The sequence below is a fragment of the Meleagris gallopavo genome, chromosome 3, assembly GCF_000146605.3.
Source record: "Meleagris gallopavo isolate NT-WF06-2002-E0010 breed Aviagen turkey brand Nicholas breeding stock chromosome 3, Turkey_5.1, whole genome shotgun sequence".
Classification (NCBI taxonomy): Eukaryota; Metazoa; Chordata; class Aves; order Galliformes; family Phasianidae; genus Meleagris; species Meleagris gallopavo.
The window spans coordinates 17973448-17992046 of NC_015013.2; the positions used below are offsets into that span (position 1 = coordinate 17973448).

Below are 18599 nucleotides of genomic sequence, written 5' to 3' on the forward strand. Positions count from 1 at the left end.
AAAAAATCCTTAATTAGATAACATTTCTATTTTTCTTTCACCTTCTCTTTTTGAAAACAATCACCTGCATTCACTCTTTTTCACTGTTCTATTCTCAAATCTTTCCTGATGGAAAAACAACTGATTCTCGATTTATGCAGCCAATAGTTTGAGCAGATGAAAAGATTTTTCTGCTGTTGTTGTTGCTATTGTTTTCTCCTTCAGCCTTATCCTCAACAATAAGTTTTCAATGTAATTAGGTTTCTCTATGCCTGGCATAATTGTCCTCCTCCATGTCATTTGCACATGAAGGGAATAAAATCCAGATCCTATAAAAATCCCACTGATTACATCTCAAAAAACTCCAAGATACTCAACAGTAATTTCTGGTAGCTATTATATCAGGATTTTTTTTTTTATCCTTGAGTTTTTCATCTAGTAATTGCACAAATATTACCACATTTTAATTCTCACTCATCTCTAGCATTTTTGTGTGTGTGTTTTTAAACTTGTAAAAATTTGAGGGAAAAAATATTTTCATTTTGATTTCTACATCTATCAAAAGTGTGTTTTGTTATAATAATATTCCACTTTCACTTAAAGCAAAGAAATGTCTTCATCTTACTCCCTCTGTGGCCACTCTCAGAAGCATATAGTGACAGGAAGAAGAGGAACAGGCTGTACATTGGAAACAGGAGACAGAATCAGAGACACAGGCAGGATACTATGTCATAAACAGAAGTTTGTTTAATCTTGAGAAATTGATTAAAAAACAAACTAACTAAAACACCTAAAGTGAGGTGCAATGATCATCAAATGCTCTAAAAGTGAAGTGGCCTTAGTATGTAGTCATTATTTTAATCATGCTTAAATAGACAGCATAATCTTACCTTCAGCATACTCTTTTCCTTTTGTACAGAGCTGATATTTGCCTTTCAAGTCCATTTCTGATGATAGGATACTTAGGAACATAGAAATAAAATAGTCATAATAAAAAATCTCTTTTAATTATTTTAGAAGGAGATCCTAGGAAATGAATTAGCCAAACTCAGGCTTTCTCTATTGTTTTTGCTGTTGTTGTTTGTTTTGTTTTGGTTTGTTTTTTTTTGTTATGTAACAGTTGAATATTATTATATGTAATTAAAGTATCCCAAGGTTTACCAGAAAAATAGGTGAATACTCATTGTGTAGAGATTTCTGGTTTCTGAATATTACAGCCCTGTGATTTTGTTCATCCAATAGAGTTTCATCCTAAGAAATGCTAATACTCACCCAAATTTCATTATGCTCGAATCTCATTCAAGGTGATGCTTGTAGCAGTCTGGAAGAAAAAAAGCTGCTCCTTACTTTATTGCCACAAAGCTTAAAAATCATATCAGTGTTACTTGTCAATTACTGTATTTCTTGAAGGACTCATGCTGTACTCTTCCTGGAAATATCAGAAAAACAAGGCATGAAGTAAGCCTTTGATAACAAATGGCTTTGATGTCTGCAGAATTTCAGGACACCATATGCACTGGAAACTCTTGAAAACCTCAAATCAGGCATTGGCTCCCTCACAGCTTTAAAAGAAACAAGTCAGACTGCTGAGCTCCTTCTGCCTCTAAGTTTAGGTACTACAGGAACACAGCTGTACTGAGTTGTAGCATCCTCGGAGGAAGCTTACTTTCATTCTCACACCAATGAGCTTTGTCGTCTTTAGACATCTTCTGAACTCAAACACACCCTTGAAATCCAAGGTGGAGTATGGGCCATTCTCCAGCACGGTACCCACTGGAGAGTGCAAGGGGCATAGTAATCACTTGAACTTGTTGCGTTGTTACTCCTCACACAGCTCACACACAATACTAATTGCTGCAAGTCATAGCTCTGCTCATGGATGTTCTCAGGTAGCTTCTACTTCCGCAATTCTGCAGCTGTATTCCTTAGCCTCCAGTAGCAGCTAGATAGAGGGGAAAAAAAAAAAAAAGACAAATTGCTAATGTGCATGTGTGTCTATATATAATCAGGTTCAAATAATTGAACTTATTTTTATGCAACAGGAAAACCTGTGCAACGTGGAATCACTGTTGAAGCCCTTCTTTTTCAATCTTTTCTGCTCTGATGCTGTGCTGGGGCTGTTTCCACTGCCCCCAGAAGGCTTGAGTGCCCTTGTTTACAGCTGTAAAACTTCACAGCCAGAGATTTCAATTTAGGAAAGAGTAAAGTATCTCCCTTTATTACCTCAGGAGAGCTGAGCATCCTGCCAGTGCAGTACTACAATTTATCACCAGGCACAGATGAGGTGGACTGGGAATTAGACCCACTTAACAATTGGTTTACACACTGCTCTGTGTCGTTGCTATATGAGGCCACAGGAGGTTTATGTCTTATTTAGAAGGGCAATTGTTTCTGTACCACTGCAAGATACTGAGTACAAATCAAAGCAGATGGCAGTCTCACAGTGAAGACTTGTCCTTTTTTCATTCTCTGTTATATGTTTAAACAACAAAGCAACAACTTGTTTATTGGAACCTCTCCTGTGCTTATGTGGGGAACATTTGGCTTAGGACATCAGTTCGTGCCTACTTATAGAGATTCATCAGATTTTCACTGGACATGAGTAGCAGAGAGTTTATTTAAAACAAACACAATCTCTTAAGAAAGAAAAAAACATGAAATACTGTTTTCTTTATAGCTGATACAGACTGTGAGTGCAGTTGACAAAGATGAACCTCCTCGAGGACACAAATTTTTCTTTGAGTTGGTGCCAGAATTTGCTGTTCATCCAAACTTCTCCATTATAGACAACAAAGGTAACTGCTGATCAGCACCAGCTTCCCCCTCACCCCTGCCCCAATACCATCCTGTGTTCATCCTGTAAAAATATTTATTCTGTTTTTCCATTCTAGACAACACAGCAGGAATTATAACTAGAAGAAATGGATACAGCCGAAGTAAGACAAGTACTTATCACCTTCCAATCATAATATTTGACAATGACTACCCAGTTCAGAGCAGCACTGGCACCCTGACTATCCAAGTCTGTGCTTGTGACAGCCGAGGGAACATGCAGTCCTGCAACACAGAGGCCCTGCTCCTTCCTGCTGGCCTCAGCACAGGGGCACTTATTGCCATTCTCCTTTGCATCATCATCCTGCTGGGTATGTACCTGTGGGGTGACATATGATTGACAACACAAGGACTGGTTGCTTCTAGGACCCTGATATTCTTCAACCCCTTATTCATATGACACTGCAGAGGAATATTTCATATCTAATGCAATCTTTTATTCCTTTATAAGGAATCTATTCTAAGATGGAAGAGGAGGTGGGAGGGGAAAAGGAGTAAATGTGGGCTGTTATTCATCATTATAATTTGTAAGAATGAATAAAAATGAAACAATGAGACTATTGATGTTATCTGGGGAAAAGAAATTTAAAAATCTAGGTTCAGTTTCAGATACTGTGCACATCAGAGTAATATTTTGCGTTATAAACAGGTTGTCATTTTAATCCAGGGCTCTGAAAGTCGTCTTCCTGAAGATGAGTGATATGCTTTTCCATGATTAGAAAAATATCAATTATACCAGCTATTTAATCATGAATGATTTGTAATTTTTATGCTCAGGAAATATTTAGCTCAAAAGCACAGAAGAGAAATGTTCAATTGCTTGCAAGTGGTAGTGAGTACAGCTGATTAAATAAAGTTTGAGCACAGAAGTTAGATGGGTAGCTGGACAGCAGCAGCATTTGAAAAAATAGGGAATATCTGAAGGAATTAGAATAAATGGTAGCTCATAACATGTTTTTAAGATCATGTAACTTGTTAGTTTTGCTGGCCAAAAAAATGCCTCCTTAAGAGATCCATTGTCTCCACATTCCAGTCAATCTCTATGATAGATCTCATCTGCTTCCCACCCATCTCAACCAGTGCAGATTGCCAAGGGGGGAGTGAGAAGTTAACAGGTGTAAGGTTATATGATTTTGTCAGTATTTGGATTGCTAGCAAGATCAAGTGGATTTGGCCTACCCCCAGTAAATGTTCGGATGACCACAGAGGCTGTTAGGAGACAGAACTATGTATTTGGGAACTGCATCTGGGAAGGGAGAGTGCTTGAGCTCTGATAAGCCAGTTATTCCTAATGTTCAGGTTTGAGCATCACTGCTTTCCTGTTTTCAGCCTGATACAAATTTACTTCCTCAGGACATTGTCCAAGCACAGTCTGAGCAGCAGAACTTGCAGGGCACACCTCCCAGCAAGCAATCTTGATTCAAGCTCTGTCAGATCTGGCTCTCCAGCTTCCACAGTTCTTAACACCATGTCTATGGGCTCTGTACCTTCAAAGCCCTCTCTCATGTGATAACACAGAGCAAGAAGCATATACCACAAAACACATACTCTCTCACTATGAATGCACCACTCTGGTGGGTTTCAGTGCGTTAGTACAGAAACACTGAACTAAAAATAAAAATCAAGATCATAACTGCTCCTTAGGACCACAGCAACACCACATGAGACAGAACAGACTCAGGGACCTGCACTGTGCAAAACAAGCGAGACCAAATTGAATCTTGTGGACCCAGGGTCAGAGATCCTGCTTTACTTAACACTACAGACATAGTTGAAGCTGAAGTAGAATAAGGCTGGAATGCAGCTAAACAAAATTCTTAGCTTACAGCTGATGTAGTTCTTGTAACTTTATTTAAATACTGTTCACCAAGAAGTGTGTTCAGACAGTAGAGTGGCATGACTGTGCCTATTACAGGAGAAGCTTTAAGTACCCAGCTGTGATGCACTTTTTCATAATAATTTTTTAGTGTTCTACCCTCACAGCTGCCCTCTTTTATATGAAGTTACTAAATTTATGTATAGACTACTCCTTGTCTAGTACTAGAAAAAAACTTGAAAAAGATTCTTTCTGTACACTCACAAAATCACATACAGAACAGCCTTTATCTTTGCAGCTCTGTACTATGACACGCAAAGTATCTTTGTTCCCCCCTCTGGCCTCAGTATGTCCATTCTTTTTATTCACCATCACTCAAGTCATTTAGAGTAAAAAACTTTGCTCCAAAGGCTTAATACACTGCACTAATGCCTTTAGGTGTGGTTTGGCATCCGCTGTTATGCCTCACTGACAGATGATTTTGTTGGCCTTTCCTATTTACTTCAGATACTGGAGCAAGGGTCAGATTTTTAAATGCATTTAAGTATTGAATTCCTACAATCAATAGCATTTAACCAGAAGAATGTATTTACAAAGCTTGACTTTAGTTTCTCATCTACCTCTGTAGAGGATCAGCTTAGTGCCAATTCTTACCTCTCCAAAACGAAGACTTATTCAACTAGTATTTCTTAAACTACCAGAATCATGCTTTCAGTGAAACAGTAACAGAGATCAGATTTCAATTCCTGCAGTCAATGAAGCAAAAAAAATCAGTTTAGTCAATAATATTGATAGCTGAAGATTCTCAGGTTCTTATTTTTAGGAGAACTTGCAGATCCTGCTTTCAGTAGTGAATCATGCACTTAGAATACCTATATCACTAGCTTTCAAGAAAGAGAATTCTTTTTGTTTAGGAGACTCAACTACTTTTGATAAAATTACCCTTAGTGACTGCCAGCAAGGCAGTACTTCACAAAAGTAAAGTCGAAGTCAAATGCTTGTAAGATGATCTATTTTAAGACATTCTCCAGTTTTAAACTTCAGCTTAATAGTAACTTGTACATCTACATGGAATACATAATATTTTAACCATTGCTCCCATAGGTTTAAAAGAACATATACATTTGGCTTGCACAAGTGCTAATATTTTTACTTATTAACCTCAACTTCAGCTTTTGTACCTATTTCTCTATTAAAAATCCTTTGACATTTCAAGAACAACAGGTAATGAAAATATTTTCTCATATATTTCATTTCTAACTCTACATTTCTTCTTTCGTCTTTTGTTTCTTTTCAGTGCTAGTTGTCTTGTTTGCAGCCCTCAAGAGACAGAAGAAGAAAGAACCCTTGATCATCTCGAAGGATGATGTTCGAGACAACATTGTGACATACAATGATGAAGGGGGTGGGGAAGAAGACACCCAGGCTTTTGACATTGGCACATTGAGAAATCCAGAAGCAAGGGAGGAAAGTAAGATGAGAAGAGATGTCTTACCGGAAACTATATTTCAGATAAGACGGACTGCACCGCTTTGGGAAAACATTGATGTTCAAGATTTTATTCATCGAAGGCTAAAGGAAAATGATTCAGACCCAGCTGCCCCTCCTTATGATTCACTAGCAACGTATGCTTATGAAGGAAATGATTCCATAGCAAATTCACTCAGCAGCCTGGAGTCACTCGCCACAGATGGCAACCAAGACTATGATTACCTCAGTGACTGGGGACCTCGGTTTAAAAAATTAGCAGATATGTATGGTGGAGAGGAAAGTGATAGAGACTGAGGAAGTAATCTGTGACCTGGTCAATGTTAGTGGAATTCATGTCTATGTTACTAGATAAAGTGGCCTACTCTCTATTACTCGGGATTTTCTTTTTTTTTTTATTTTTACTAAAAATAGTTGCTGTCTTAGTAAGGGTTTGCTTAATCAGTAAGTCAACGTAAATTGTTACGAATGATTTAGATAAAAAAATCTATAATTCACCCTTTCTGCCTAGAAATTTCTGAAAAAAGGTTTTCATTTACAATGAAAACACAATAAAAGGCTTTCTGTGCCTTTAATAATGAGGTGGATTTTTCTTTGTTTTATTACTTTGCTTTAGCTTTCCTATTAGCTGGGACATTGTGAACCCACACTGTAATATAATCTCTAAAGTATATTTAAATTATATTAACATTACTGCCATATTTATTGAGTTAAAGAATGTCTGTGTGTTGATTCATCATGATATTTTTATATATGTATATTTATATTTTTGTATTTTTATTAAATAAATTAGTATTTATAAAAACACTACTTATGCACGTAATTTGTTAATCACAAAAAAACTGTTCAATTTTTCTGAACATATAAAAATGCGTATCGTGCAAAACTTAATTTTCAGATGCATCTTCTTATAATGGATCAATAGTTGAAATGTGCTGTGCAAGAACAGTATGGAGAGTACTTTGTATTGGGAATGTAGCATAGAAAAAAGATAAATGATTTTGAAATTTTAATTATAAATAAATGCCATTTGCCTTGCAATGTGTATTACTATATGGCATAAGATTACTGGTTTTTTGTTTGTTTGTTTTTGTTTTGTGAAACTCCTCTACACCCCCGCTTACCTTCGTTTGTGACCAGGTAACAAGGGACTGGATTTAATAGATACATGCCTGGGGTTTAAAGGAACCGTGAAGATTTATTTTGGTAGACATAAGAAAAGGGAAATAGATTGTATTCTAATATTATTTTGTGGTTTTAGGACAATTAGACTTCTCTTACTAATAGTGCCTTTCTAAATTAAAGTAAGACATGCAGTAGAAACAACATTCAACTTTGTTCATGTTGAATATTTTATTAAATAGTTTAGTGTGTTCTCTTCTTTCAAAGAACTATCTACATTTGCATATATTTTAAAGTGTTAACAACAGTTATCTAATTGACATTTAGATTTCTAATATGTTTGCTTCCTCACCTTTCATGCAATGCACATTTTTCTTTCCAATACAGGATAGGAGGAATTTACCTGGATCAGCTGTGATCTGACTGAGAGTTAAAAAGTTTTTGTTTACAAAACGAAGCATTAAAAGAACCAAATAAATTAACAATACAGGATGCATACCATATATATTACTACAATTTTTAGGGAAAACTAAGTGCATCTGGATGTCCAAAATAACCTGTTTTTAAGATTTTCTCTAGATTATTAGATTTCATAATCTAGATTTACATAAATTAGGTATTTTTCAGATTTTTTTTTTCAGGAAAAAAAAATTAATAGGCACCTTCAAATTAATTCTGTCAGAAAGCCCCCCAAAATATTTTAAGAATATAATTCTTGTTCATTATCATAATTTTTAATAATGGAAAATAGTTGTATTTTTTCAGAAACAAGTACATTCTATATTTAAAAGGATATTTGTCATTTCCCAGATGCTCAAATTTTGATTAAAAAAAGGATTCCACATAAAATTAACTGAAATCTGAGATAGTGGATCTCAAACAATTTCATTGTGTGTGTTCGTACATATTTTATTGACTCTACATTAGCTAATTTTACCTCTTATATACAAAAGATGATATAACGTGCCCTACTGAGGCACCCTTCTCTTACTAAAGAGCTAATAGAGAGCTTACACATAAGATCACTTCAGTCAGGCATAGGAACACAGTCCTGCCTCATATTTTCCTTTCTACTAAGTTTCTCAAAAAATATCTCTTTACTGTATCTTCACTTTATCCCTGTAACAATTTCTCCTGCTAGTTTCTATAATGCATCTCTGAACTTTGTTCTCAGAGGGAGGTCAGGGGGCCAGGGAGCTGCAGGCAAGCACCTAAACAGCTCACTTTGAGCTGCATGTCAAGTTTGCAACAATATATTGAATTTAAAAAAAATAGTGACAAAAAGTCAAGATAGCCTGCAGATGCTGTAGTAGCAAGACACCTACTTAAAGCTTGATGGTATATTGATGCATATTTCTTTTTTGTGACTTCTCGAGGTGAAAAACAGATTTTCAGAATGCATGTCCTAAACAGTGTTGTCAGTAAGCAGAGGAACTGCTGGGAGAAAATATTCAAACCAAACCAAACCAGAACAGGACCGTAGGAAGAACTTCCTTGACACAAAGAAATTGTTAACACAAACTTCAGTGACAAACACAGTATACTCGACTAAGAGGCAAGCTTTTAGCAATTTTGTAAGTTGTCATCAGAAATCTGAATATTAGACAATGATGTTGTGTCAGGAGAGATGAAAACGAGAATACGTCTGTCCCCAGGCAAGGCTGCATACAGACAAGGTAAACACCAGTGGAGTTGAATAAGGCTTTTAGATTCTAAGAACTGGAACGAGTGCATCAGTTGTCAGTTTGATTTCAGAGAGGCTACTGGTGAAAGTAGAATGAAGGAAACAGAGTGCAAGGCATTAATCTTCATTACATGTATGCATTTAATTTATAATTTATATTTTCCATATGGAAATTATCTGTGTATTGTTACTATTCATCTCCTGCCTTTCCCTGCCCAAAAGAAGAGAGAGGAAGAAGCATTGCAAAAGTCTCCTCACAGAAGTCTCTGATGCAGGCATATACTTGATGTCAATATATCATGGCACCTCTGCAGTACTTTTGGAAGAGCATAAACTCCAGGAGATCTTAAAAGAAAAAAAAGGCACAAGCCCCTCCTTCTCTCAGTCTTGGATTTCTCATTCCGTGAGTCATTGCCACTAAAACAAAAAGCGAGAGTTTTAGACTTTGTTTTCAGCATGGGAATGAGACTACACTTTCCCATGCTTTCCCGTTATTTTAACAGTGAGTACAAGAGCCCTGTACTACTTAAAGTATTATATGTTGAGAGTATGACCTACATAGATCTACAGCTTACAGAATTTCACATAGCTGATGTAGCAAAACAAGAAGTTTCTAGAAATTACTAAAAATTTCAAGCATTCTTAAAATCATTAAGACTTCTTAAATCATTAAGACATTCTTAAAATCATTAAGGTCAGTATACTACCTGATATGCTTAATTATAGCTATGTGTGTTTATGCATTCAAATGGGCCACAAATTTTTTTTCTATTATATATGTCCTTTTTTATTCTTACTCTTACTCTTCTGTATAAAGCAACACAGTAAATACTCATTATGTCATCAAAGAAGCATTTGAATTCACAGTAGAAATTACTGTAATATTTCCATTTTGCTCTGTATCATTTTTAACTGTTTCCATCTACTGAGATTGTTTTTTGCTTTTTTGATTATATGTAATGCAGTAGAACTAAAATGTCATACATATGCAATGCAAAGAACATCTTCTGGTGTCATAAGTCAGACTGTTTCCCAGTGTACTTCCATGGAGGTGTTCATGGCTATCGCGAGCCTTAACATGGTAGAAGAGGCTGACAAGCATAGATTTTTATTTTTATTTTTTAATTTTTTTGAATGATTCTAGTTGGTACCTGTGAAGCTATTGGTTTCTTTTGGCATTTTGGCAAGGTGATACACTGATAGGTGCAATAGACAAAAGGTCCAAAGAAGATTGGTCTTCTTCTCAATAGGCATATAATATGTGTCCCAACCTTGGCAGAATTTCTGATTGATCCTTTGGGATATACGATATTGACTAGGTAGCAGAAACAGAAGAGAGAGACAAAAGAAGGAACTCCTTCTAGCAATATTTCTATAGAAAATTCTGCATCTGCAAAGGAAGTGAGAGACAGAAGTTCTGGTCACTTCACCACCTTTATCATATATGAAATCTACCATATCTAGTGAGGCTACAGATTCTTGGGGTTTCCTCAAATCTCATATATGTGTCACCAGGAAGTTAAAGGTTGTGAGACTTTAGAAGAGTATCAAGGAGAAGAAATATCATTTTTATGATGATATTGTAAGCAAGGATCAATTTTTCTGCCACTCAGAAAAGGAATGAAAGCAGGTGGGAGAGAAGTGAGGTGAAAGTTAAAAAAAAAGTACTAAATGAAGGAATATTCTAAGAAAAAGAAACAAATCTATCTCAATACAAGCAAATATCTCAAAAGCTGAAAAAAGATGAATGTATGACGAATGTCTAGTTTTGTAATGCATATATATTCTTTGTATTTTTATTTTGAATTTCATAAATTGATAAACTGTTTGATAAGCTCTTTCATCAGTAAAAAAATAACCGCTGGAGATGATTTTCCACGGAAGGTTATAACCTTCAGCAAAATATTAACATAGTTTCTCCTTATTAAATTGGGTTAAATAACCAAACTATACTCCCACCAGATGTAAACATGCCTAAAATTTTTAGTTGCTATGATATAGCTGTTTTCAGAATAGAACCATGACAGATAGAGAACATACATAGAACCCTTTTTCAGTATTTTTCTTATGCATTGGTAACAAAAGATATAAAGATGCTCTTTTCTAATGAAGACACTTCAACAGTTAATGGCCTATTTCACACTGAAACTTGTATCTTAAAGTCACATTTACACTTCAATTGTGCTAAGCAGAAAGACAAAAAAGTCATCGGGTCATTGGATACTGGAGAATTGTTACATTCTTAATGCTTTAGAGTATAATTTATTTATGAATTTGAGTTCCAGAAAGAAAGATTAAAAAAAAATAATGCAGTGGAATAGGAAGCATTTTTGCCTCTCCCACTGGAAGATGTATGGGGAAGAAATGCATTTTAGAAGCTGTTTTCAGGAAATATAACATGAGTGTTTCTTTGTATGCACATGACTGTGTACATACAAGGCCTGCTCAGAAAGTAATGTCTTCTGTTTTATTATCCTATTTTATTATGCTGGCCCATGACATCCGAGGTAGATGTTGGTGGTATGGCAGTAGAGGTTGGCCTGTTCTCCTAAGTTTTATATTCCAAGAATATTCTCCTAAGTTTTGTTAACATACAACAGATGGCAGCAGAGGGGCAGTCTGACAGAATGGCATGAGAGTGCGTGCAAAGCAAAAGTATGTCACTGAACTCCTCCATGAGGAAAAGATGGTATCCATTGACATTCATTGACGCTTGCTGAACATCTATGGAGACCAAACATTGGATACGAAAGCAGTGTCGTGGTGAGTGTTTCAGCAGAAGCTACATGAAAGACAAGACACATTTGGATGGCCATGCAGATTTTTACAAACGTGACATAAGAGCTCTTCCCCATCGCTGGTCAAATTGCATAGCTACTGGTGGTGACTATGTTGAAAAATAATGTTTTGTAGATGAACGTTTATTCTAACAAATTGTGTTATTGTACTCTTTCCATCTTTGTAGTTTCCATGGAAACAAAGAGGTATTGCTTTCAGATTGACCCAGGTGTGTGTATGTGTGCGTGTTAGTGTGTATATACATATATATATATATGTACGTATCTATATATAAACTAATTATCTGTACAGTTAGCCAATAGACATTGTAAATGTCACTTAGTGATATTCACTGAAGAGATTGAAATCATGTCAGAATACAATTCAACTTTTGTTTTCACACCAAAATACATAAAATAATCTGATTTAACAGTACAGGATATATTTTACTCTTCAGTTCATGAATTTCAGTTCATGAATCTTAATTCAAACTACAAGGGATTTGGCCTGAACTCTACTGAAAGATTTACTTTAAATTTGGGATTTTGAATCTTTGTTAAGATTTCACATAAATAAAAATGCAGAAAAGTGGGCTGTGAATATCATTGCTCTTGCCTTCTGAAAAAATCATGTTGCTGTTATTTCTGCAGGGGAAGGAAATGTGGAAATAACCCACTGGCTATCACAGGGCACTCTGTAACAGAAGACATTCAGAAATATTCACTTTTCTGCCTTTATTCCCTTCCACCTGTCATTCCCACCCAAAGCAAAGCAAACTGTGCAACACCTTCAACTGCTGTACCAAAATTAATTAGAATACTTTTTAACAAATTTCTGATCACCAGTAAAAGCTCAGGAAGTGATAGTCTTGTCACAACTTCAGTGACTTCAGTGTTTTTTTTTTCCTCTTGCTTATGTGCACTGTTACAGCAAGAAATACATTTTCATAGCAATCCCATGACTTGAAGTATGAGCATATTCCTGATTTTGTTCATTTTACCATGGAACTTGACACAGTTTCTGTCATAACACATATTAATATACCTTCATCAAGCTTGGAATGAACTCCATAATTTCAAAAAGCATTTGCTTTTAGAGTGAGCGCGCCAAGCTTTTCTCCCATCACTTCTCACAGGGGAATGACAAGCTGTACAAAGTAGTCCTGCACAAACAGATTTATTTATTTATTTATTTATTTATTTATTTATTTATGAGTAAAATAATAATAACACTGCTCACTACTTATAGTTTTGTCCTTCAATTTACCTTTCAAATAACTGGCAGGCATTTAGACCACATTAGAAGCAGTTTCATTATCTGTTAGCATAGTGAAAGAATACCTTTGGAGCAGCATAGGATCCAAAAAATATCTTATTTTTAAAATATAAATCAGGAGCCTTGGAGCCTTCCTCTCCCCAAAGCAGCCGGACACCGCACTCCAGTCTCAGATACTGCACCACATACTACTGAAAGAAGAGGTGAAAGCTGAAATTTCACAAGTAGAAATGGGGAGAGGGAAATTAGGGTTGGGATTTTTGGCACTTGAGAATTGCTCTTGTGGCTGTCAAGAAGCAGACTGCTTGTTGCTAGGAGCAACGATAATAATACTTCTTTCATAATACTTTTCATCCCTAGTTTTTAAAGCTTTTTATAAAGAAGGTCAGTATCATTATCACCATTTTACAGGTAGGAAAAGCACTTATTTGTGCAACAGTTTCCCTGAGGACACCCAGCAGGACAGTAGTGGGAGCAGAAGCGTGCTCTTCACATGCCACACTACCTCGAGAAGGACAGCTTACTATTCAGGAGGCTATAATTTTTGTACCCTCACTGCTTAAACTGATGAGAAATATTGCTTTTAAAAGAGTTTTTACAGCCACACAGTCTTCAGGCATCTTAAATTAAGGTGGCCTTCCATGGGATCCCACAAGTCAAATATCCTTCCCAGGATAATAAAGTTGCTCTTTTTTTTGAGTTTTTGAGGGAGATCTCGGATACCTGCAAGAGAAAGTGATGTGCTTTCAAGGGCTTGCTTCTTGAAGGAAGAACGGAAGAAAGGAGACATGAAGAAATGCAGAATAAGCCACTCTCTAGAAACTGCAGTGACCTGGTCAGATTTGGCAAAGAAGCTTTAACCCACAAGTTAATCTTTAATCTAAAACAGATGACAATGGGACAGAAGGGGCGGATAGGTGAAGAATACCAGGTTGCAGTACTGAACACCAGCTGGCCTTCACTTCTTTAGAGTTAATTATTTTTTATTACAAAGGATTCCTTCCATGCTTTCCCATTTGATTTCTTGATAAGACATTATCTTTTGATTGCTGATAAAAATTGCTTTTCCCACAGCAGTGTCAGATTTGTAATTTAATGACAGATTTTTAGGAACAAGCTTGACCAGCACTCAGCAGTGATGCAGAGAGAAAACAAGGCATGAAGAGGCTCTACAACCACATCCCTTGTGGAAGTGAAGGGCTCTTTTTCATCTAATGCTCAAATTAGGATACAGAATGGACACTAGGCAGCATGGCACCATCTAAGGGATGTGGACTGAGAGCCAAAGGGACTAAACAGCTTCCCCACCTGCTAACACATATGCTGCCATCTGCAACTTACTGACCAAGGGAGAGGCTTGATCTTTCCCAAAGAAATGATAGTATGATTTCAGCTGTGCATGGCTGCGAGCCTTCAGCCATTCTGTCTGACGGTGCCAGAATATTTATTGTCACGGATACATGGCCAGATCTGTACTGTTTTACAGCCAATTTTTGTGCAGCACTACCAGCATGGGCCAAATTTCACCCACTGCAGGTCACTGACCTGCTACTATTCTTCGCATCACAAAATAGTTACAAAGTACCATGACAAATCACACACTATAATTTGTTAGAGGAAACAAAAATCTTATATTTGTGGCCTTTATCTTGATTTTATGAGAATTCCTTAAAAAAAAAAAAAAGAAATAAAAATACATTTACATTGTTAATACTAACAGATGCAGAAACAAGTACTGTAATCTGACAAAGTTTACTCATCAAATGATATAATCTCTTTGAGTGTTTCAACTAGATAGTTGCATGTACTTCAAAAGCTGGGAAAAAAAACAGTTTAAATAAATTTTAAAGATTTAGGTAGAAATGCTGCAGAATTCTATTTATAATATTCAGAGAGGTTATTTGAATAAATTTTAAAATAACATTCAGATAACTTTGATTCTACATTGTGTTTCATAAAGTAGTAACACAAAAAAATAAAGGATATATGTTTCTATCTAGCAAATAGACATTTCCCTATAAAAAAATTTGCATACTTGTAATAAAGAAAAAATATGAAAGGAAAGGTGATATCTTTTATCAAACAATATTAACTCAAGTTAAAAAGAATCCCTTTGTCAGGATTGAGAAAAAAGTCTCCAGTGTGTAGTATAAAATTTTTAAGTCCAAATGCAAAATTGTTTTTTAAATTCTTCATTAACAGAAGAATTCTCACAAATTTCAAATGCTGAGTATTTTGTTAGGGCAACATTCATAATGTATACATGCTGACATTCTTTATACCTACATTTAGGACTACCCACCATTTAGAACTTTTTCCTTTTCGATTCAGCTTTTATATATATATACATAAATCACTTTATGAAAGAATAATCTTCCAATACCATTTTTCAGACAATGGGGCAAGACACTACTTGAGTTTTGTAGGGTAGAATCATCAGCATACCCAAAGGAGGAAAAGAAGAATAGAATTTTGAACTAGTTTGAAACAAAAATGAGTAGTAGATGCTTTATGTGTGTAATAAATACATACTCAGAATATATTTTCCAGTGTAATTAAATATCAGTTTATCCTGAGGATCTTAAAAAATATGCAGTTCTTTAAAGCATACTGCACAACATTAATAAAGCCTGCCATATTGTGGAAGCAGTCTGCCATGTTGTGACTACCTTGCCAAAGATGGAAACACTGGAGGCAAGGGAAGCAAAAGATGAAAAAGATCCCTGCAAAGATGGTGCAACCGTGGATGGCAAAAATCAAAAGCAAGTATATAACCTTCATTCTTCCAAAGTCAGTTACATTTTTTATACAGTGTCACATGGATCCAAGCCTTCCTTTGCAGCAAAGATCAGATGTAGAGTACTATCGCATGCAAAAGTCTCAGGTTACTCTATCATCATAGAATTATGATTAAATGATTTTATGGATCCCCACAGTTCCATTTAGTAACGGTATTGTTCTAAACAACTGAGACAATGAGGACACTGCTGACGTGGGTGAATACACATGTGGAAATGGCAGTTCAGTTGATAGAGCTTCAGCAGTTTCCAGCTTTAAGAGGAGCACGGTAAAGTGATTATCACATTATATTTAGCTGCTCCAGATTTTATTCTCAATCTCTCCAGAGCAAATTATTTGGGTCTTGGACAGAATATTTAGCCATCTGTCCCATAGCATCATACCTATCCTTACAACATATATTGAAAGTGCATGGTATTATGCCACATCTGTACAAAGTTCCCTTGATAAGGAATATTCACTGCTTATATCATTACGTATTGCATAAATGTGTGTGTACTCTGCATATCAACAGTTGTGAACAATGCTGTCATCTCTTACTAAGTTTAAGAAAAAATTGTTTTTGCCATTCTTTTTCTTTACTATTAGAGCAGACTAAGAAAACTTTTTTCCTCTTCCTCATGACATAGAAAAATTCCTTCAATAGTGCAGCTCTTTTAAGGTTGATTTTCATACTGAGGAACTAGCACTGATTCAGTACTCATTCTCCCCTGTTCTGGACTACCGTTTAATAGTCATTAATATGTACTTTCCACACAGCTTTTAATCTCCTTTGACTTCATTTGCACTTTGAATAACTTCTATTTAATTATGATCTAAACTGATTTTCTAAAGAATCTATGAAATCAAGTTGAACAGATTCTTAAAGTAATTTTTTGAAGTTTTTTTAATATCTGTTCATGAATACTTGTGAATAGTTGATTTGGAAAAAAAAAAATGGAGGTTAAATGGCACTGGCAACTTACTGAAGTTCAGAAGGCTACCATTTCATTCGTAAAAGATTAATGTAATATTACAATTTCCTGAAAAGCTACATATGCTCATTAGAGGCTATAAAGCATCCTTGTGGGAGCTAATTGCTTAAGAATGAAACATTAATAGAAAATAGATTTATTTATTTATTTTACTTTCATACAATGAATGGACTCTTCTACAAAGAGCGAGACAAAAAGATAATCTTTACACACAGGTTCTTCACTGATTAACATAAACCATAGATCAGATTAGAATTTGGGGAAAAAAATAGCATGAAAAAAACATATACAGACTTCAGAATGATAAAAAGAAATAGATTACATGTTTAAACAGACAAATGAGAATGGAACTTTTGGCGTAAAAATTAGAATAAAAAATTCTGAGCATATTTTAAATAACTGAACGTGGCCAGACTGAGAAAGGGCCAGACAGAGGTGTGGTCAGTGATCAAGAACAAGAATTGGTTAAACAGAAGTCTATGAGCCTGCATGATGCTATTAGTTACAGCAGGGGGAAGAATCAGAGAACTGGAAAAAGTTACATTGGTAGATTTTTAGTTTTACTGTTTATTTCACTGTATCAGCAGTGATGGCTTTCAAACCTCTTCCAGCCACAAACACTCTAATTTATTATGTCACTTGTATTCAAAAGATACATAATTTCAATGCTTGAGTTTATTTTTCAGTCTAATTTAGCATTCTCAACGTAATTTCAGGTACTGTTTCTAAGAGGTGAATTTACATGCACGTTGTGGTCACTAACAGACAATAAAGTCCTGGCATAGTGAATAGCCTAGCAGAAATGAGGATTTCAAATGTATTAACTGTCAGTGACATCAGGATCATATTTGCTCAGTTACTTGGTAAAAAATTTTTTTTCAGCAGTTCTTAGTAGTGCTCAAAAACAGCATGGAAGCAGGAAGTCAAGCTGTGTTTCTTTCCTGTTCATGCATCAGCCAACTCTGCAATTAGAACTTCTGGAGGGAAAAGGGAAACAGAAAGAAGGAGAACAGTTTATGGTATCAAAAACTTGAAGGTTAAATCTTGTTATTATATTGTTTAGATTATATAAGTAACCAGCCAGTTTGTGAGCTACAGGATATTTTACAAAAGAAAAATGAAAACAATACAAAACAACAATAACCAATCAAACAAATAAACAAAAAAGTTTTCCATGGTAAAGATATACCATATAGATTTGAGAAGATCTAAATACTAGCTATGGCAAAAACATGTTTGTCTTCAAAAGAGAAGGTCTGCAATTTAAAATTAGGGATACTATGAGAAAATTCAATATTCAAACATTGATATCTGTTAGATAGGAGAATTATCTCCCCAGGACAAATGTGAAAGCTCGTTTACTTGATACAATTTAAATTAACTAAGGGAAGAACAAACACTAACATAGCAGAAAAGCATTCTGCTAAAGCATAAGGGATGGAAAGAGAATTAAGGGATAATTACTAAGACAATCTTCCTCTTTTACAATGTTAACATCTGCAATATTAAATAGTTGTACATATATTCCTTTTTTTTTATGACACAGTATTAAGATGCAGTACCAAGTCCTGCAGAGTTTCTCCACTGCCAAACCTTTGCATAGCTGCAAGATACCATGATCAAATTGTCTTTATATGGTCAAGTTCTATTTTTTGGAAGAAGGGTCTCATTTCCTAGCACAGTTATATAAGTGTAAATCTTTTAGGGCATGGTAATGCCAAATTCACAATCCTGCTGTGATCTTTGTGCGTGTGTTTTCAAAAGAAATGTTTATGCTAATACAGGAAAATTCTTGAATCAGCCCAGTATGTGTCATTTATATGTTCTCCTGCATTTCTGAAGAATATATTTA

The 18599-nt window shown here is 35.4% G+C and overlaps 2 protein-coding genes across 2 annotated transcripts in view; both read left to right on the top strand.

Moving 5' to 3' along the window:
• LOC104910150 (cadherin-9-like) overlaps positions 1–6513 on the top strand; it is a 112070-nt gene extending 105557 nt beyond the window's left edge. Inside the window, exons 2-4 of the mRNA XM_010708470.1 lie at positions 2657–2774; positions 2871–3122; positions 5925–6513. Coding sequence (XP_010706772.1) covers positions 2657–2774; positions 2871–3122; positions 5925–6412 — 858 coding nt within the window. The 3' untranslated portion in view covers positions 6413–6513. The remainder of the gene's footprint in view (positions 1–2656; positions 2775–2870; positions 3123–5924) is intronic.
• Positions 6514–8864: 2351 nt separating this feature from the next.
• The window catches only part of LOC100548539 (cadherin-9-like), a 29123-nt gene continuing 19388 nt past the window's right edge, over positions 8865–18599 (top strand). The window contains exon 1 of the mRNA XM_010708471.1: positions 8865–8913. Within this exon, the coding sequence (XP_010706773.1) occupies positions 8865–8913 (49 nt within the window). The remainder of the gene's footprint in view (positions 8914–18599) is intronic.